This window comes from Leopardus geoffroyi, chromosome E2 (assembly GCF_018350155.1).
Source record: "Leopardus geoffroyi isolate Oge1 chromosome E2, O.geoffroyi_Oge1_pat1.0, whole genome shotgun sequence".
Taxonomy (NCBI): Eukaryota; Metazoa; Chordata; class Mammalia; order Carnivora; family Felidae; genus Leopardus; species Leopardus geoffroyi.
Window position 1 is genome coordinate 42,750,125 of NC_059335.1, and position 21,664 is coordinate 42,771,788.

The 21,664-nt window shown below is 36.5% G+C and overlaps 1 protein-coding gene across 2 annotated transcripts in view; it reads left to right on the forward strand.

Annotated features, from left to right (window-relative positions):
- Nucleotides 1-21,664, forward strand: part of CBFB (core-binding factor subunit beta) — a 55,875-nt gene that overhangs the window by 20,672 nt on the left and 13,539 nt on the right. Inside the window, exons 4-5 of one of the 2 annotated variants that reach the window (XM_045443140.1) lie at nt 9,066-9,182; nt 19,287-19,413. In XM_045443140.1, coding sequence (XP_045299096.1) covers nt 9,066-9,182; nt 19,287-19,413 — 244 coding nt within the window. The remainder of the gene's footprint in view (nt 1-9,065; nt 9,183-19,286; nt 19,414-21,664) is intronic. The other variant, XM_045443139.1, reaches the window with a different exon arrangement.

Below are 21,664 nucleotides of genomic sequence, written 5' to 3' on the forward strand. Positions count from 1 at the left end.
TTTTTGAGACAGAGAGAGACAGAGCATGAACGGGGGAGGGTCAGAGAGAGGGAGACACCGAATCTGAAACAGGCTCCAGGCTCTGAGCTGTCAGCACAGAGCCCGACACAGGGCTCGAACTCACGGACCGTGAGATCATGACCCGAGCCGAAGTCGGCCGCTCAACCGACTGAGCCACCCAGGTGCCCCATGGATCATAATTTTTTGAGGAACCACCATACTGTTTTCCACCGCAGATGAATGTTCTTTCTGTGTTCCCACCAACACTGCACCAGGGTTCCAGTTTCTCATTCTTAACCAACACATGCTTTCTATTTTTGTGACAGTAACCATGCTAATGTGGGGTAGTATCTGTCATTATAGTTTTGATTTGTGTTTCCCTAATGATTAGTGATGTTGAACATCTTTTCATGTACTGATTGGCTATTTGTGTATCTTCAGAGAAATGACTGTTCCGGTTCTTTGCCCATTTTTTAATTGAATTTTTTGTTGTTGAGTTTTAGGAATTCTCTATATTAATTTTGGATATGAATCCCTTAACATATATATCTTTTGCACATACTTTCTTCCATTCTGTGGGTTGCCTTTTTACTCTGTTGATAGTGTCTTTAGATGCACAAAAGTTTTTAATGTTCATTGAGTCCTGTTTGTGTTTTTTTTGTTATCTGTGTCTCTGGTGTCATCTCCAAGAAATCATTGTCAGATCCAGTGTCATGAAGCTTTTATGCTATGTTTACTTCTAAAAGTTTTATAATTTCAGGTCTTACATTTAAGGGTTTGATCTGTTTTGAGTTAGTTTTTGTATATAGTGTTAGGTAAGGGTCCAGCTTCATTCTTTGCATGTGGATATCCATTTTCCCAGCACCGTTTGTTGAAAACAAACCATCATGTTGAAACCATCACTGTTGGATGGTCTTGACACTCTTGTCAGAGATCATCTGACCATATACAAGATGGTTTATTCCTTGGCTTTCTGTTCTATTCCATCAGTCTGTATGTTTGTCTTTGTGTCAGAACTATACTTTTTTTGATTATACTGTAGCTTTGTAGTAAATTTTGAAATCAGGAACTATGAGTCCTCACATTTTTTTCTTTTTCAAGATTTTTTTGGCTATCCATGGTCCCTTGAGATTCCATGTAAATTTTAAGATGGGTTTTTCTATTTGGTTAACGCATGCATTTATTGAATATGTACACACATACAATCTCAGTTCCAGGTACATTCTGAATGAAACTGTATTATGATTTCTCTTTTGAATTATAAGGAGTAGATGGTAAATTACATTAAATCACTACAGGAGAAGCTATTTTTTACGCTTACATGCAACCCAATTATGATTCAGAGGCAAGTGAAATTGAATGTCTTAGTGATTATCCAACAGGCAAGCAGTTGACTGCATTTATGAACAGGGAGGAGCATGTGGCTAAAGGAAGATGAGTCAGAACCAAGGATCTTCCAAAGGAATCTGTTAAATAGACTACAGAAACAATTAAAATTAAAAGGCAGGGTACATACTTCATTAGCAGAATATCTTGTTTTCCTTGGTGTCTGTGCCATCCTGGTATTACTGCATATCTGTTGATTCATTGGTGAGAACCTTTGTTCAGTTCTCTCAAAAAAAAAAAAAAAAAGGCTTTTTTCCCTTGGAAAGAAATCGCTGTGTAAAACATTGGTGGTAATGTGCATGCACGCAGTCAGTATGTTTGTGGTGCTCTATGTGTCTCATATGTTTTATGAATGTTTATGTCTTAACTAATTTTTACTCTCACCTGTGAAAGAGGTATTATTTAGCTCTGATTTTATATGTAAGGAATCTGAGGCTTATTAGCAAACTTAAATTTGTCTCAGACACACTGATAAAGCTAGAATTTAAATCCAGGTTTTATCTGATTCCAAAGCACATTTTATCACTCTTCCTATTATAGTGATAATATTCCTTTTCTTTTACCAATATTTACAGTTGGACCCCCTCGATGGCTCAGTCCGTAGAGCTTGTGCCTCTTTTTTTTGTTTTTGTTTTTGTTTTGTTTTTTATGTTTGTTTATTTTTGAGAGAGAGAGTGCTCAAGCCCATGAGCGGGGGAGGGCAAAGACAGGGAGAGAAAATCTCAAGCAGGCTCCACACTGTCCGCTCAGAGCCTGACATCACGCTCAAATTCACAAACTGAGATCATGACCTGAGCCAAAATCAAGAAATAAAGAGTTGGACACTCAACCAACTGAGCCACCCAGGCACCCCTGTAGAGCACATGCTTCTTGAGTGCAAGCCCCACATTGGGCGTAGAGCTTACTTAAAAAATAAATACATTAATTCATTAAAAATAAATAAAAATAATTACAGTTGATTTTCATTGTATGGTAGTTATCTTCTATAGTGGCTGCAGACACTGAATTAGTACTAAACAGCTGCTTGCCAGGATGTTACAGAGTTAGGTTCCGGCAAGCCCCGGGTCATAACATTTTCCTCGATCAATACATAAACTTGTTTTATGTGTGTTTCTGTTTAAGGAAAACTTGTTTAATATATATTGTTTATTCATTAACACTGAACAATGGTAAAATGTTAGGCATCTAGGTTACTTATAATCTTTTGCCATTTTGAAAAAAAAAAACCTTACAGGTGAACATCCTTGTAATCAAATATTTTGTGTACATCTTTGATTAAACTTTAGGATATAGTCATAGGGCATGACATTATTTGATCAAAGGAAAATTCACACTGCTGAAAAAAAATGCCTTCCCAAAATTGTTAACCAGATTATACTCCTGACAATATAGTAGAACCTGGTTTCTCGTCTTGTAGACTTGAAGTTCTTTTTTATTTTTTACATTTGTTTGGAAATAGATACAGTTATCTTGTTTTAATTTTATAGATTTGGTTATCGTTAGTGAATTTTTTTCAGGTCTTTGGCCATTTTATTTATTTTCTTTTAAACTTATTTTTTTCATATGGTTAGCCATTTTTCCTATTTCCACTAGTTAAATAAAATATCCTTTTACCATTGATTTGAAATGTTGCCTTTTTCATTTATTAAATACTTGGTTTCATTTCTGATTTTTTCTTTATTCTAGTAAGTTTTCTTCTGACTTCTGTAGCACTGGTACCTATGTACTGGTTGCATTGTTACATGTTTTAATATCTGAAAGGGCAGAAAAATACTTTCTAATATTTTCTTGGATAGTCTGATTCTTTTTTATGAACTATAGACTTATTTCTCAAATTCCAGAAAACATTATTTTGAGATTTCATTGGAATTTTGTTAGAATAAGGATTACTTTGGGATAAATTGGCATTTGTAGTCTTACCATTAGAGAATATCACACCTCACCAGTTATTAAAATCATTTGCTTTGTTTCAGAAATTAGCTATTTTCTTTTTATAAAGTCTACATGTTCCTTAAATTCACTCTTAGTAGTTGATACTTTTATTGATATTTTAAAATAAGGTGTTTTTTTTCCATCTTATTTTCTAAAGAGTTACTATTATAGGAAAGTTGTTGGTTTTTGCATATTATTTTTATCAGCAGCCACTTTATTTTTTTTTAATTAATTTATTTATTTTGAGAGAGACAGAGACAGCACGAGTTGAGGAGAGGCAGAGAGAGAGAGAGAGAGAGAGAGAGAGAGAGAGAGAGAGAAGAGAGAATCCCAAGCAGGCTCTGAGCCTCCAGCACAAGGCCCAGCACGGGGCTTCAACTCAGGAAACCTCAAGATCATGACCTGAGCTGAAACCAAGAGTCGGATGCTTAACTGGCTGAGCCACCCAGGTGCCCCATCCAGCCACTTTATTGAATTCATTAATTCACTTGGTTTTTTAGTTGAATATTCTGGATTTTTCAGGTAGATAATCTTCAGTCTTATTTATGTACAGGTTTGCTAGAACTGTAGTCTTTCTAAATTTTTATTTATTTATTTATTTATTTATTTATTTATTTATTTATTTATTTATTTAATTTTGAGAGAGAGCATGAGCAGGAGAAAGGGGCAGAGAGAGAGAATCTTTAAGCAAACTCCATGTGGAGCCTGATGAGGGGGCTTGATCTGAAGACCCTGGGATCATGACCTGAGCCAAAATCAAGAGTTAGCTCAACCTTCTGAGCCACCCAGGTGCCCCAGAACTGTAGTCTGGGGACATTGGAAAGCTGACGGATATAAACTTCTTACAGTTTTACTATCATTTGGTACATTCCGTTAACCTTAAGAGTTAAGTGAGTCCTACTTAATGTAAGGGGTGAATTCAGTTTTGATTCTTACAGTTCTTTATTTATGTAGTCAGCTCTTCCTCCTTAAAGACTTTAAGTTGACTGGCGTTGGAATCTTTTTGGATGGTAGGATGTACATCTTTTTTAAATGCCTGGTATATTCACACTACCCTGGATAATCATACCCTGCACAAAATGATAGGTAGTAAACGTTTGTTGAATAGGTGGATCTTTTCAAATTGAAATTAGAGAGAAGCTACAAGAAACCATTTCTAATTCCAGCTCTGTTTCTGCTCTTCTATTAATTATTGTTTAAATATTTACCGAATACCTAAGGGGCTGATCATTCCCTCTTACTGTTTTCTCTAATAACTCAATTTCTAGATTTTAGTTAACAAGTGTTTTAAGTTCTAGCAGTTTATTATAGAGAAGTGAACTATTCTTTCTGATTGAAATGGTTTTTTTGACAATAAAGTTTTCTCTTTGTTTTTGGCAATAGCTTTGACACTTAGTTTCTGTCTCTAGATGTATCTTTTTCTCTTTTTTCTTTTTCTTTTTTTTTACTTTGAGAGAGAGAGCACTAGTGAGCAAGGGGCAGAGAGGGAGAGAGAGAATCCCACAAGGGGCAGAGAGAGAGAGAGAGAGAGAGAAGTGGGCCTCAACCAGGGCTCCTGTTTTACCCAAAGTGGGGCTTGAGCTCACCTGATATGGGGCTCAAGCTCACCCAGTGTGGGGAGTTTCTGTCTATATTGATTTTGTGGCTTAGTACTGGTGTGGTGGGAGTCTTCTTTGCAAATCTACCGTTTTTCTATTTTAATTATCTTGAAATTATTTTCTTTAGAACTTCTCAGAAGAGACAACTCTTTCTGCTGTCCTGTTGTACCCTCAATTTCTATTCTTAGTGCAGCTACCCAGGAGCTAGAAACACTAAATAAACTTCTATAAATATATAGTATTTTAGAAGGGCAATTGAGGATGCCACTGCTTATTCCAAATTTAGATATTCTCAGAATAAGTAGAGTCCAGACTCTCAGAGATAGAACTGTTTGTACAGGTTGATAAATGAGAAGTTGACTAGGTTCTCTTATATGTCTCTTATGTCTTTCCTCTGACATTTATGTTGCAAAACACAGAATAACTAATTTTTAGCTATTTAGGAAGTTTGGTCAATTTAAGTGAAGACTGTTTATCATCTTTCTGGCTCTCTGCTACAAAGATCTTGGTGCCTATGAGGGAAGAGGAAGAATGAAGTTTTTACTGTCATGATTGAATCTTTTTGCCTTGTACAGTCTTGAGAATGTGGTGAAAGTAGTGAACTTACCAAAAAAAATGCACATGGGCTCAGTCAAACACACACATTTTTACATAGAATTTCAAGGTGTTTCTGGTCTTTTTGAAACTTCCATAAACCCAAACTCCTGTAGGTTCTCTGAACTCCAGACTAAGAACTCCTACCTTAAATAAAAGCAATCCTAAAAGTTATGAGTGACCTAAGATCCTGTAAGATAATACTTAGGTATCTAATGCATCCAACAAAGGGGAAATTTTTCCATGGGGTCCTATAACTTAACCTTTAGCCACTAGGTTCCTTATGTGTTTTTCTTTCTCTTCACTGGCTGTTTATAGCCTGCTCTGATGGGTTCTTTTCTTTTATCCAGCATCTAGACATTGGATGTCCTCAGAGTTCTTCCTGGCCCCCCTTCTTTTCTCCTTCTACTTATTGCTTGGCCAATGTCTTCCTCTCCCTTGGATTTAAATACCACTGTATTGGGGCGCCTGGGTGGCGCAGTCGGTTAAGCATCCGACTTCAGCCAGGTCACGATCTCGCGGTCCGGGAGTTCGAGCCCCGCGTCAGGCTCTGGGCTGATGGCTCAGAGCCTGGAGCCTGTTTCCGATTCTGTGTCTCCCTCTCTCTCTGCCCCTCCTCCGTTCATGCTCTGTCTCTCTCTGTCCCAAAAATAAATAAATGTTGAAAAAAAAAAAAAAAGTTTATTTAATCTCTATACCCAACATGGGGCTTGAACTCATGACCCCAAAATCAAGAATACATGCTTTTCCAACTGAGCCAACCAGGCACCCCTGAGTCGATTGTTTTTTACTTTTAAAGGCTTTATAGAATACATTTCGTTTAAAATATTTAATTGTTCTAGGACAATAGATTTAATCCCTAGGTCACATTCTAATACATTTTCTTTTCACAGTTTGAAATAAGTCATCATTATCTTCAGTGAAAAATATCTTAGTGTTTAAATTGTATTATTAGATTATACTACGAAATGCTGAACTGTTAAGAGAAAGAATTTTATTTTCTTCATACTTTGAGGTTTAGTATTCATGAAATGTATGAAAGTGCCAAACATTTGAAGATCTAAATGTAAAACTGTATTTTTGAATGTGAACATCTAAATAAATCACCAGAGTCATCTAAATATTACTTTACATTATGATTCTAAGCACTAGCCTTGACTAAGAACTATAGTCTTTTTCCGAATCCACTTAGGAATTTCCCGAAACAGATTGGTGGTTTTCTTTGTCGTGAGAGAATGTTTATAAAGAAGTAATGAATGGGCTTTTTAAAAATTCAGTAATTTCATAAGGAAAATAATTTTGATTATAGAGTTAATATGAATAAGCTAGATTATGGAATCTTTGATTCTAAATGATATAAATCATGTGATGAAGAACATAGAATCTAATCATGAAGTTGACCTTTCTCTCCTGTTAGAAGAGGAGAATTCTGTGCATGATTAGTGTGAGAATTTAATGAGGTACTTTGATAGGTGAAATGTTACAGTCCTCACTGTATGGCACCCTCCCATGTGAGAAAGAGTAGGTGGAGATCTTGATTAGAAGATGTGTTAAGTCAAGTTACATTGATAGGCAGTGAGGAGGGCTATTGTTTTTAGGTTTTGAGGTGTTGAAAGTGAGGTTATCATAGTCACTTGTCTGACGAGGTGCACTTTAGTGGAGTTTTAAATTCACAATGTAGAAGAGAATGAGCACTTATCAGAACAGAAGGAAATATGTGGTTAAACGGTTTCAGCTATAACTGTAGACTACTTCCCTTGGTCCAAATGGGAGGAGAAATGGAACCTTATGTTTTGGACTTTTTTTCCCAATATAAATAGAAGTTAGTTCAGGGTGGTTTATTGGAGCCCTTAACAAGAAAAAAGGTTGTGTTAATAGTAGGGGGGAATGACAAAAATAAGATGGCATAAATCCTGTAGGTTTTATTTTACAGGTGTCTCAGTTGTAATTTTTTGAGCATATTTGTAATTGTTGACAGTCAATTATTCTTATTAAACCTTTCTAAAAACAAGAATGCCCCAAATTTTTTGAAGAAACTGCTGAATTGAGAAAAGAAAAAGTTGATGTTTACAGCTTTTTACTTAAAATGAAGACTGTCTTAACCAATTTTATATAATTACAAGTAATAAATAATGCTAATTTTAGCTCACAAAAGCACTTGGATTATTTAAATAAAATATATTTGGTGTAGACAAATGAAGACCTTATTTGTAAATGTATATTTGATAACCTGGAGTTTTGAAAAGTCATTGAAGTCCTGCTTCTTCTGCATTTAAGAAATCTTATTAAGGCATTAAATGATAAACATCTATGCTGGTTTTTATTCTGAAGCCCATGTTTTCTTTTTGTTTTAATTTTTTTTAAGTTCACTTATTTACTTAGAGCATGCATGCAAGTCAGGGAGGGACAGAGAGGGAGAGGGAGAGAGGGAGAGAGGGAGAGAGAGAGAGAGAGAGAGAGAGAGAGAGAGAGAATCCCAAGCAGGCTCCATACTGTTAGTGCAGAGCCTGGTGCGGGGCTCAAACTCATGAACTGTGAGATCATAACCTGAGCCAAAATCAAGGGTCAGAGGCTTAACCAACTAAGCCACCCAGGTGCCCCTGAAGCCCCTGTTAAATGAGGTAGAGAAGATCTAAAATAACAATGTTTGTTTGTTTGTTTGTTTGTTTTTTCCTAAAGTCACTATTAGGATAGTGTGATATTAGGATGGGGGAAGAGTGTGGGAATTATAATAAATTTTTTATATTTCTTACTGTTTCACAATAAAATTTTTACCTTAAGATGACAGTATTAGCACCTTTCCTTTCTTGGTGGATCCTTAATTGTTCTTGAGCACAGTTACATTTTCAGGCAGTATCAGAATTTGGTGGTTGAAAATGAAACTGGTCTGAATTTTGAAATCATACCTAAAGTGTCTTTTAATCTAGAATCATTTATGTTTACTTGAAAAATAATGGTGAATAAATAAATGTTGTATCAGTTAAGTTTCTTTGGTTAAAAGCAGACTAACTGGCTAACTGAAGTTAGAAAAAAAGGAAAAAAGCTGCATTACTTCATAGGAAGCAATGAGGTAGCTTATAAAACTGAAGGGAAGTATGAAGAGCCCGACTCTGGGTGGCTCCAGGTTTCCAAATAGAGGGAAACTGTGTGTGCTGTCTTTAGGGGCTGGTGAATTCCAGTTGTTTTCCATCTTTATAGCTTTTTACCCGAGGTTCAAAAATCAAGGCAAAGTACCTATTGTCCTAGCTTCAGCTTCAACTATGTCTATTTCAAGTATCATTTTATTATAGTTTTTATAAAATTTGTATCACTTTTTTTAAAAAACAATTTGAGAGAATTGTGACTAGAAATAAAATCCTGGTAAACCAGATTAACTTAACTTCTAGAATTTGGTCAGAGCTATGGTTTATATACCTTCCTATAATTCTTAATTTTATAATTGTATTCATCTTTTTTTCCCCCAAGAAAACCACAGGTCTCCTTAAAGCTTATTCTTCGTTTTTCATGTATCTGATGGCTTATCATTGGTTTTCATGTGTCTTTTCTGTGTCTTAGGTGTATTTGAAGGCTCCCATGATTCTGAATGGAGTCTGTGTTATCTGGAAAGGCTGGATTGACCTCCAGAGACTGGATGGTATGGGCTGCCTGGAGTTTGATGAGGAGCGAGCCCAGGTAGGGTGACTTCAGGCTCTACTGAACATGGTCCCTTTCTGTACCCCTAATCTTCAACTAGACATCTATTTTACCCCATCTCTAAGAGTAAGTATAAAAAGTCTCATGTTGAAGTGATGTTGAGGAATCTTTAAGATGTGCAGACTCATTTTGGTCCTGGTTTTGGGGAAAGTTTTTCCTTCAGTGGTTCTAAATTTCATTGGATTATTCCTGTCTGCTCAGTGGGGGCACTTCAAAGTCCAGTAAATGGTTCTGTTTAATATTTGTTCTTGATCTTTAGAACATTAGATCGGGTAGAAGAGTTCAAAATAAAATGTAGCATTTCTGAAATGGAGCAGCACTTCTGGAATGACTTGGTGAGGAGTTTGGTAAATCCTCTCCCCAAAAAGCAGTGCTTAAACTGGACAAATTGTTTAAAACACACACTCGTGCATACACATGCACACACACACACACACACACACACACACACACACACACACATTTAAGGTCTCTGGAAATTAACCAAAGGACATGCATTGAGGGGTATTTATTCAAAAAAAGCTACTGAATTTCAATAAGGACAATGATAACTTGTGTCAGTAGCTGCTTCCATTAGTTCCCTCAGCTCTGTGGTCCCTCAGGTTAGACAGGCAGGTGGGACAAGCCAGAGGACTGGCAACTCTATTGTCCTGTCAGAAGGAGCTGACCTTATTTAGAGCAGTGCATGAAAAAATCCATACCCAGGAATGTCATCAAAAACAATAGAGGTCTCCGTGGCAAATGTTCTGGGAAGGCTAATGATGTGGGAAGCAACAAAATGACCAAGTAGCCAGAAATTTATCAGAAATCTAGGGAAAGAGTTTGCTAATGTGGGCCCTATTAAAATCACACTTACTTCTCAGTTCATGGGTTTGAACCCCGCATCAGGCTCTGTGCTGATGGCTCAGAGCCTGGAGCCTGCTTCAGATTCTGTGTCTCCCTCTGTCTCTCTCTCTGCCCCTCCCCTGCTGATGCTCTGTCTCTCTCTCCTTCAAAAATAAACGTTAAAAAAAATTTTTTTTTTTTAAATCACACTTACTTCTCATGTTCCAGAAGACTATGCATATATAAAGCTGCACTGGCTCAGGAGAGGACAAAGAGGGCCCTTCCAAGCTACCAGTCTACCAGGGTAGAGTGATGAACTCCCTGCACTTTGAAAGTATCCCTCAAGCTGCACACAGATCTGGTGGCAAAAGAACGAAGGGCTGATTCAAGGTGTTTAAGCTAAACCTCACAACAGTCATTGGCTGACTATTAAGTTATGCTGACCTAGGGCAGCCCCCTAGAAAGCTAGACTTAAAAAGAAAACAAAACAAAACTAAGCAGGGACATGCAGAGGCTACACATTACTGGAGAAGCGAACTACAGAATTAGTCCAGGTAAGTCACTAAACAGATAAAAACAGCAGCAACACAGTGGAGGCAGGGGTCAGAATTCAGAGTTGCTACAAAATATTGTCTAAAATGTCCAATTTTAAACCAAAAAATTAAAGAGACATGTAAATAGACATGAAAGTATTACTGATACTCAGGGAAAAAAACAGCCAATAGACACTATCTTTGAGGGATCCCAAATGTTGCTTCTTAGTGACAAAGGCTTAAAAGCAGTTATTTATCAGTATGTTCAAAGAATTCAAGGAAGATTCTTCTTTAAAGGATTAAAGGCAAATTACAACGACAGTGACTCATCAAACGGAGCATATCAGTAGAGATCACTCAACAGCAAATTTGAGTTGGTAAAAGAAAGATGTGGTGAATATGAACATAGATTAATAGAAATTATCCAGTCTGAAGAACAGAAAGAAAAACACCAAAAACAGTCTCAGAGAGTATGGGACTCCAGCATGTGTACCAATGTGTACATGTCATGAAAGTTCTAGGAAAAGAGAGAAAGGGGCAGAAAGTTTAAGAATTAATAGCAGATGAAAACTTCCAAATTCATTAAAAATAGTTATCTTCATATCCAAGAAATTCAATAAACTTCAAATTGTATAAACACAAAGCAATCTACACCTAGATGTATCATAGTCAGATTTTGAAAAAACAAAGAATTTCAAGAGCAGCAATAAAACAGACTCATCACATGCAAGGGAGCCACAATAAGTTTAACAACTGACTTGTCTTTTGAAATTATGGAAACCAGAAGGTAATGGGATGGCAGTGACATTCTAAATGCTAAAAGAACATGTAAAAATGTCCATTTATTAGTAGGTGTTGATTTCTTTTGATTGTTTTTATATTCTTTCTCTTTTTTTTTTTATGTTTATTTATTTTTGAGAGAGACAGAGACAGAATGTGAGTGGGTTAGGGGCAGAGAGAGAGGGAGACACAGAATCCGAAGCAGGCACCAGGCTCTGAGCTGTCAGCACAGAGCCCGATGTGGAGCTCGAACCCACAAGCTGTGAGATCATGACCTAAGCCAAAATCAAGTGTCATACGCTTAACCAACTGAGCCACCCAGGCTCCCCTATATTAATCCTCATAATAAAGTTAAAATAATGACAGGAATAAAAAAGAATCCTTTTTTTTTGTTGTTGTTTCCCTCTATTGTCTGTTTCTGTGTTCTCCATATATGGAAATGTGAGAATTTTCCTATCAAGAGATAAAAAGCCAAAACCTTTCTAGTAAAAAATTAAGGTTCATAGTTAAAATTCTTGGGATGCCTGGCTGGCTCAATCAGTAGAGCATGCAACTCTTGATCTTGGGGTCATATGTTCAAGCCCCACATTAGGTGTAGAGATTGCTTTAAAAATAAATAAGTAAATAAGTAAATTTAAAATTTTTAAATTAATTGATTTTGAGAGAGAGAGAGCGCACAAGTGGGGGGAGGGGCACAAAGAGAGAAAGAATCTCATGTGGGGCTCAAACTTACGAACCTGTGCGTGAGATCGTGACCTGGGCCAAAATCAGGAGTCAGACACTTAACCGACTGAGCCACTCAGATGCCCCCCAAATTAAAATTCTTTTTTTTGTTTTAATTTTTTAACGTTTATTTATTATTTTTTTTTTTTAATTTTTTTTTCCGACGTTTTTTTTTTATTTATTTTTGGGACAGAGAGAGACAGAGCATGAACGGGGGAGGGGCAGAGAGAGAGGGAGACACAGAATCGGAAACAGGATTCAGGCTCTGAGCCATCAGCCCAGAGCCCGACGCGGGGCTCGAACCCACGGACCGCGAGATCGTGACCTGGCTGAAGTCCGACGCTTAACCGACTGCGCCACCCAGGCGCCCCAACGTTTATTTATTTTTGATAGAGAGACACAGTGCGAGCAGAGGAGGTGCAGAGAGGGGGACATAGAATCCGAAGTAGGCTCTGAGCTATCAGCACAGAGCCTGATGCCGGGCTCCCAGCTCACAGACCCCAAGATCATGACCTAAGCCAAACATGGACCTTAACTGCCTGAGCCACCCAGCTGCCCCGAAAATTAAAATTCTTAAGAAGGAATCCCTGCTACCTTGATTTCCACAGGGATAAGGAGTGACCAGCTGTTTCAGAGAAATAGTAAATAATCAGCAATTTACAAGGCTGTTTCTGTAAGAAGTGATATAGCAGATTGAATTTATATGAGGTAAAATTTCAGATTTAGTTGACTTTTAAAACTGAAATATTTTATTAAATGATAGATAAAAATTTTAAGTTTAACCCATAGCATTTTCCATACTTAGAATTTTCCAAGTTTTCCGGTCTATAAACTGAGCTTTATAACTACAAAGTAAGTACCATCTGTTGTGATAGCAAACTAATACAATAATTGGTCTTATATAATGTAAAAACTTTAAAGCAGGGGATTCCAAACATTCAGTGTACAGTAAGCGCTTTTCTATAACCTTCCCTATCCCAAAATCATCTGTACAATATGTAGTAGTTAGGATTAGGGGCTTCATTGTCATATAATTGTGTGAATCCTAATCCTACTGCTTACATCTGTTATGGACTGAATGTTTCTGTTCCCCTAAAATTAATTTGTTAAAGCCTCAACACGCAATGTGACTGCATTTGGAGATAAGGTCTTTATGGGGGTAATTAAAATTATATGAGGTCATGAGAGTGGGGCCCTGATAGGAGTAGTGTCCTGATAAGAGATACACAAGAGAGCTTGCTTATTCTCTCTCTCTGCTGTATGAGGACAGTATTCTCTCTCTCTCTCTCTCTCTCTCTCTCTCTCTCTCTCTCTGTCTTTAAATTGGGAAAATTTTAATTCTACTCAAGGGGATGAGGACAATATTCTCTAACAGATGCTGAGGTAAGGCACCTGGTAAGCTAAGACAGTAAAGAGTATGGTCACAATTCGTTTTAATTAAAGTTTGTTGAGTGTTTCAGCTGAAATATTTTCACAGGTATTTTCTCCGTTCAGAGTACCTTTGACAAATGTTGGCAAGGATATGAAACAACAGTTGCTATATTGGTTAGGTAAAATTGACACAACATTTGAAAAACTGACAATACATGCTAAAACTGCAAATTACATATACCTGTGATCCAGCAATTCTACTCTAAGTTTCATGGTATGCAAGAGGAATAAATACATATATTCATCAAAATATATGTACTGGACATTTATGGCAGCATTATTAGTAATATCCAGAAACTGCAAACTGCCCAAATGCCCATTAACAGTAGAATGGGTAAATTGCTTATCCACACAAAGAAATACAGTGATAATGAAAATCTACAACTAGCACACCAGTATGGGTGGATTTCACAAATATATTGAGTGTACCCAAAAAGCACATGTTGTATGAATCCCTTCATATGAAAGTACAGAAATGGGCAAAACTGATAATATGTGTTGTTAGCAATAAGGATAGTGGTTTATCCTTGAGAGAGGAGAGGAGGTTAGTTATTGGAATGGAGCTGAAAGAAACTCCCAAGGTGTTATTACTGCTCTCTTTCTTCCAATGGATTCTAGTTACATGGAAAGTTCAGTTTGTGGAAATTCATTGAGCTGTAATTTAGGACAGTGCTGTCCGGTATAATTCAAATGTGAACCATATAATGTAATTTAAGTTTTTCTAGAAGCCACATTAAAAAAGATAAAAAGAAGCAATTGTATTTAATTTTTATATTGTATTTTGTTTGACCCAGGATATCCAAAATATCATACTTGAACATAAAATTAATATAAAAAATCTATTGAGATGTCCCACATTTTTTTTCTTTGAAACAAGTTCTTGAAATTTGGTGTGTATTTCAAGTGTTCATTGGCCACATGTGGTTCCCATATTGGACAGTAAAGCCTTACTGTAAATGTACTTTTTTGTATGTATAATATAATACAATAAAATGTTTTGAAAGCTCCCTGCAAATTAATATCATTCTTAGTATAATTATAGAAACAAATCACATTTGCTGATTGTATTTTCATCTTTCTATTTATTTTCTGTAATTTGTAGGGATAAAATTCAACATCCTCTTTATGCATTTGGTTTTCAATAATTGTAACTCTTTAAAAGCTTAAAAATCAAATTTTGGGGGGCATCAGTGTGGCTTAGTTGGTGAAGCCTCCAATTCTTGGTTTCGGCTCAGGTCATGAAGGATCGAACCCGGCATTGTTCTCCACACTGACAGCACAAAGCCTGCTTGGGATTCTCTCCCCTGCCCCCGTGCGTGCGTGCGTGCATGTGCATGTGTGTGTGAGTGTGTGCACAAAATAAATAAACTTTTTTTAAAAAGTCAAATTTTTGGCATTTCACCTTTGGATACTTTAATCAGAGATTTCCAACTAATTTTGAGCAAAGCATAACTATGAGGACTCATTTGCCTTAAAAAAGTTCAGTGCCATTGTAGGAACTATTTTGATTTAGAGTAGTTCTTCAAAAGCTCTAAGTGTGGGGTACTGTCTTGATGTATTTTTTATATTCGGCATCAGCTTTGTCACATTTTACAGTTCAGTTACTTCGTAGATAAATATATTTCTAATTTATGCAACTATAAACTAAGTGATTGGCAGACCAGTTATATGTGCCACAACTAGTTTCTAATAAATTTCTAAACTTTTTTTTTTTAATGTTTTTATTTATTTTTGAGAGACAGAAAGAGAGCACAAGTGGGGAAGGGGAAGAGAGAGAGGGAGACACAGAATCTGAAGCAGGCTCCAGGCTCTGAGCTGTTAGCACAGAGCCCGACGTGGGGCTCGAACTCACAGACCGTGAGATCATGATCTGAGCTGAGGTTGGATACTTAACCGACTGAGCCACCCAGGCACCCCCAATAAATTTCTATTTCATAGTTTTTAGAAATTCACTGAGAATGTTATTCTTTATACAGTGTGCTCCACCAGCATCTATATTTGTATTATCAGTATAAGAGCCAATAGTTTTATCTTCACTGTTGTACTTTTTTACTTTGCATGTTTCACCTTCAATGTAGTACCCTTTCAAAAGTTTAATTTTGGTTCTATGATCAGGTTAGAAAGACTGAACCATTATTTGAATTAACAGATACTCTATACCTGATGACACTGATGTAAAACTGGTGTCCTTTAGTTATTTGCAAGGTTTTTGTTAATGTTATCAGCATATGAACAGCTTTGCTTTTTACATGTGCATGATAATGTGAATTGACTCATTTGTCAGTGAATTAAATCACTTGATTTAAATGAAGTTATTTGCAGGGTGGTGTTAAATGTACCGTTTGCAGCTGCACGTGTTAAATTGTTGCCCTTGAAGTATATATTGAAGCTTCTTCAGCAGTTTTATTTCTTTTGGCTTTCATGTGATCAGTGATACCATTCTGGTCCCCACAGAGAATAGTAAACGTCGTTATTTTGTGCAAATTACATCTTCATCATCAACTTTCTTGGAAATGAATTAACTTTTCATTAAACATGCACTTCCAGTTTTTAAATTCATAGCTGCAGAAAGGTATTACCAAACCATAAAATAAGTATCGTTGTAGATTTAGGCAGTACAATAAAGACAAAATCACCACAGCAAGAATGGTCAGAATATTCTATGTATTCTCTATGAGAGAACTGCAAAGCCTTTATTTGCCACATGGGTTTCACATGCACCCACCTTTTATGATGACCCCACCTGGCTACTTTGTGCAGATCATGGTTAAGACCACGGAGTAACAAACTAGTATAACATGGAGCTGGTGGGGACCAAAGTGTTGAAAGCTGCTCCCACTACCATCTGAGATTGGATAGAGTTAGTTGTCGCTAGCTCATTTGACCACACTTTATGGATGAGTATGTAGTTTTATCAGGAGTTGCCCTTTATGCTGCCCTTGAAGCAGATAGGTGTTAGTTAAGGTTGCAACAGGAAAGGATCAAGACAATGCTGGTAATTGCCAGTTGTCTTTCAAATTAAAGTACAAACACTTATCTCTGCACATCTATTTCACACCTTGCTAGAAACGACCAAAACAGAAGCTGGAATTAGAAAGTAGAGGGCTACCAAATCCCTCCTGGCTTATTTTACTACAACTATTAGTAATAATATTATTTTTTCTTTTAATGAAATAAAAATCTGACCATTGCTAGAATACACATTAATGGCTGTTAACTTCCTTAGGGAATTAGATCACATCTCCTGTTATGTGCTCTCATTTCATCATGTAATATTCCTTTACTGTACTTAATCACAGTTGACATATATTTTTTTTGGTAATTATTTGTTCATCATCTACTTGCCCCACTAGACCAGAAACTGTGAGGAAAAGCACCATTTGTTTCTCATATTGTATTCATGGTACCTTAACACGGTGACTTGGACATATTAAAACCTCAAACATTTGTGGAATAAATGAAAACGTGAATGAATGCACAGGACAGAAGGAGTATCCTGTTACCAGATGTGTCCCAGTTGATCATTAGCTAAATAATAGAAAACCCTTGGCAGTTGGAAACAGCGTTCTTTTGCAGGTACCTCTAGCTTATATGGTACATTCTGAGAATACAGTAGGAACGTGTAATGATATTTAGTCAGATGTGTAAATTTGATATGTCTGTAAATGCTTGTAAGATACCAGCACTTATTGAAGATTGTCAAGTATGCTTAAGCACATTTTATATGTTACCTCATTTAATCTTCACAGTAATCTTGTGAAGTATTATTACTGTGCCCATTTTACGTGTGAGTTTGCAGAAGCTTACAGAAATGAAATGCCTTCCTCCGGGTCATAAAGCTAGTAAATGTATCATAAGAATGGAAATTTGATTACATCTTTCAATTTTGTTTAGGTTATAGACATTGTGTCAGTGAAAATTGTAAGTATTAAACAGCCTTACTAATAGTGACAAATAAAAGATTTCTCACAGAGAACAAGATACCAAGCAGTGTAGGAATAGTCCAGGTCTGGTGTAGCACTTAATTATATTACAGGGGCTCTGGGTCTTTCATCTTCCTGCTGTGCTATGCTCAATGTGTGACTGCATCCCCACTATTATGTTTGCATGATGACTGCTGTATCTCTGGGCATTGCATCAGTTCATAGGAAGGAGAAAAATTGAAATACCTCTTAAAGGACTTTCTTAGAACCCCAGTTAGGTGACTTATCCTTCTGTCTCATTGGTTTGAATTGAGTTACTGGCCACCCCTTGCTGCAATGAATCTAGGAAGGTGAATATTGATGACTTTTTTGGTATTTTTATCTTTTAGTTTCTTCAAGTGTACCATCAGAAATCCTGGTATTGAGAAGTGTGTGACTGCAAAAGTTGAGCATCCAGTGCTATGTACCATGAGGAAGCTTTTTTAAGTTGGGGGTGTTTTGGTCAGATTGTGCCTAAGGCATGCTCTGATGGCTGGGTGGTAGACTGGGGATGACAGAATGGAAGCAGGAAGAGACTGTTTAGGAGACCTTTGTAGTAATTTTAGTAAGAGATCTTAGAAGCCCGAACTGGAAAAATGTAGGAAATAAAAGGAGACTAAGATTCCAAAAATATTTAGGAGGTCAGATGGTTAGGACTTGGTGATTGATTGGCTCTGTGGAGAAAAGAGGAGAGCAAAGAGTCAAAGGTGTCTCAGGTTTCTGTCAGAAATGAATGAGGGATGCCATGAATGGAGACTAGAGAAGAGTAAAGGAGAAAGTTTCAATCGGTTGCCCCTTTAGACACGATTAGTTTGAGGTATCTGGGTTTTCTTCATGTGCAGATCTTTATTAATTGGGAAAATTCAGATAAATTTGTTATATGTTACAAATATTTTTCCTTGGTGACATCCTTTGGACTTTTATTTACTTTCTGTTGTTCAGCAGTTTCAAACATTTTTATCATTAATTCTGTTAATATTCTCTTTTCTATTTCTGGCTTTAGTGTCCTAATTTGAGGGCCTGGCCTGTCTTAATAGCAAATTATAGAAGTATATACCAAATTTTTTTCTTGATCTTCTGTGGTTTAAGTATTTTTTTTTTTTATTTTTTTTTTTTTTTCAACGTTTACTTATTTTGGGGACAGAGAGAGACAGAGTATGAACGGGGGAGGGGCAGAGAGAGAGGGAGACACAGAATCGGAAACAGGCTCCAGGCTCTGAGCCATCAGCCCAGAGCCTGACGCGGGGCTCGAACTCACGGACCGCGAGATCGTGACCTGGCTGAAGTCGGACGTTTAACCGACTGCGCCACCCAGGCACCCCATTCTGTGGTTTAAGTATTGACTTGTACAGGATTTTATTTTGGTGAATAGATGAGGTAAGGAAAGGAAAGATCATGAACACAGTTACTGTTTCCAAAGTGTGATGTAAAACATGAACAAACTGAAGTTTTCTTTTAATTTTTTTTTTTCAACGTTTATTTATTTTTGGGACAGAGAGAGACAGAGCATGAACTGGGGAGGGGCAGAGAGAGAGGGAGACACAGAATCGGAAACAGGCTCCAGGCTCTGAGCCATCAGCCCAGAGCCCGACGCGGGGCTCGAACTCACAGACCGCGAGATCGTGACCTGGCTGAAGTCGGACGCTTAACCGACTGCGCCACCCAGGCGCCCCTGAAGTTTTCTTTTAAAAGTAGCTTCAGTGTTAGCTTTTTTAAATGGTTTTGATATTTGAAGATATACTCTGCTGTTCATTTCCTCCAAAAAATAACAGATTAAAAATTTTTATTATAGATCAAAATTGAAATATCCCTTTCATGTATTCTGACAGCAGGAGGATGCATTAGCACAACAGGCCTTTGAAGAGGCCCGGAGAAGGACGCGTGAATTTGAAGACAGAGACAGGTCTCATCGGGAGGAAATGGAGGTGAGAGTTTCACAGCTGCTGGCAGTAACTGGTTAGTACTTTCCCCCAAACTCTCAGGCTCTCTTTGTCATGTTTGTGTATAATGTTTTTAAATAGTTTAATTTTGTCTTTCATTTTTCAAAAGTTGTACTGTGTCTTTGTATTTATTAAATGTAATTGCTATAAAGAAACTTGGTCTTAATTTTAAGGTTGTACATGAATTCCTCATTCATTGATCCTCATAAAAATCATTTACTGTCATGTATATATTCTCTTAATTCATTGATCCAAATATCTTACCTCTTTTTTGTCTCAATTATTTGTCAGATTATTTGTAAAAATTACCTTATGTTATCCTAGAATACATAATGACTCTTTGGGAATAATATTACTTTACATTTTTTTATGAATGTCTTGATTTTGTAACTAATTTTTAGCCATTTGTGTATTCTCCTTACTAAAGGGAAAATTTAATATTTTCAAACTACTCAAAGAATTGAATTAAGTAGCCCACTTTTAACTTTTTTATGGTACAGATATAGAAATCTACACAAAAGAAATACGTAGCTTAATTATTACAAGGCTAACACCCTAATCACTACCATCCAGATCAAAAATATCAAACGTTCACAGCTCTCCCAGCAGCACCCCCTCCACGTATGCATCTAATTATGACCTTGTCCCTCCCCTCAAAAGTACTCATTACTTCAGTTTTTATAGCAATCACTGCCTTGTGTCTCTTTTACTCCTGTCACTTCAGTCTTCAACGGAAGACTGAGGTTTAGTCTTAAGCATTATTTAAATTTGATATGACTTAATTTACATGGATTTTTTTCTATATAAAATTGTACCCTGCTTTAAGCAGACTTTAATTATGAGACTACTATTTAAAGTATCTATACATTGTTCAAAAATCCAATTTCTATAAAAAGTATACTCTAACAAACAAAAACAATCAAGATGAGAACTAATGTGTTTGAAAAAGAATATTGTCAAATGTTAACATCCTATGCTTCAAATTTATAAGCTTACTTACTGATGTATACATTTCACACAAAAAGAAATAGGAAGTTAGCACACATTCACCTTTGATAATCAAAAGAAATAGAATGAAAATATATTACATGAACTAAATAGAATAATTTCCGGGCATTAAAAAGAGTTCTACAGATTGGTTGCTCAGCAAAATAAAGTTACTTAATACTTAGCACTTCTGAAGTGTGCACTTAAAAATGGCTAAGATGGTAATTTTTATGTTCTATGTATTTTAGCACATTAAAAAAATGTTTTAATCAGTGTTACATACAGAAAATCTGTGGGGTTTCCATACACAAAATTATATGTGCACTATTATTTAAATTAACATGAAAATTTAATGTTATTTTAAACATTATGCAATGCATTTGTTTTTGGTTTTTTTGAAGCTTTTCAATTCCTGTGATCAGACTTCCCATGCCATTTTCTTTTGGAGTGCTTGTATCTGTAATAGTAAGAAGGTTTTAAACATATAATATGCATTTACCTTATACTTCTGAACTTTTTTGCTCATACTGTTTATTCCGTGCCTAGTAATATACCTTTCTACTCATTCATTAAAACCCAACTTAAATGTTATGTCGGTCTCTTCTTTAGCCTTCTTAATTATAACTGGCCCTTCCACTTTGTAGAATCCAGAGCACTTACTTCTGTTATTGTTCTTACTGAACAATATGTTGAAACAATTAAAAAGTGTCTTCTACTGTACTGTAGATTCCCAATGAGACGGGGTCCTGATATTTTAACCCTCACATTACCCATCACAGTGGGTTTTTTTGTACATTGTGTTTAGTTGTCAAATAGAGATCTTCAGAAAACAGTTTCTATCCTGCCTGTCTGAAAACTAGAGTTACAGGATAGCCTAGAAGTTAGTTGAAGTCGAATAATACATGTTAATGATCTCTGGAAAGATTTTAAATGTTTATAATTTGTTGGTTTATATTAGGTAAGTACTAAGTAATGAACCCCAACTATGTTGTGCAGGATTCTGCATTAGGGACTGGGAAATATATAGATGAAAATGCACGGTTTCTGTCCTTCAGCAACTGTCAGTCTTGAGGGAAAATAGATACAATAAACACACAATTGGAGACTACTTTAGCAGCAGGCATTCATAATGGAGGTTCAGAAGGGGAACAGTGGCACTGTAGAGGAATGAGTATGTCTGCCTCTGTCTGGGGAATTCACAGGGGAATACCCTTGCAGGGGTTTGAAGGAAGAGTGGGAGTTTGCTCACTGGACAAGCTAGGGAAAGCATTCTGGGCAGA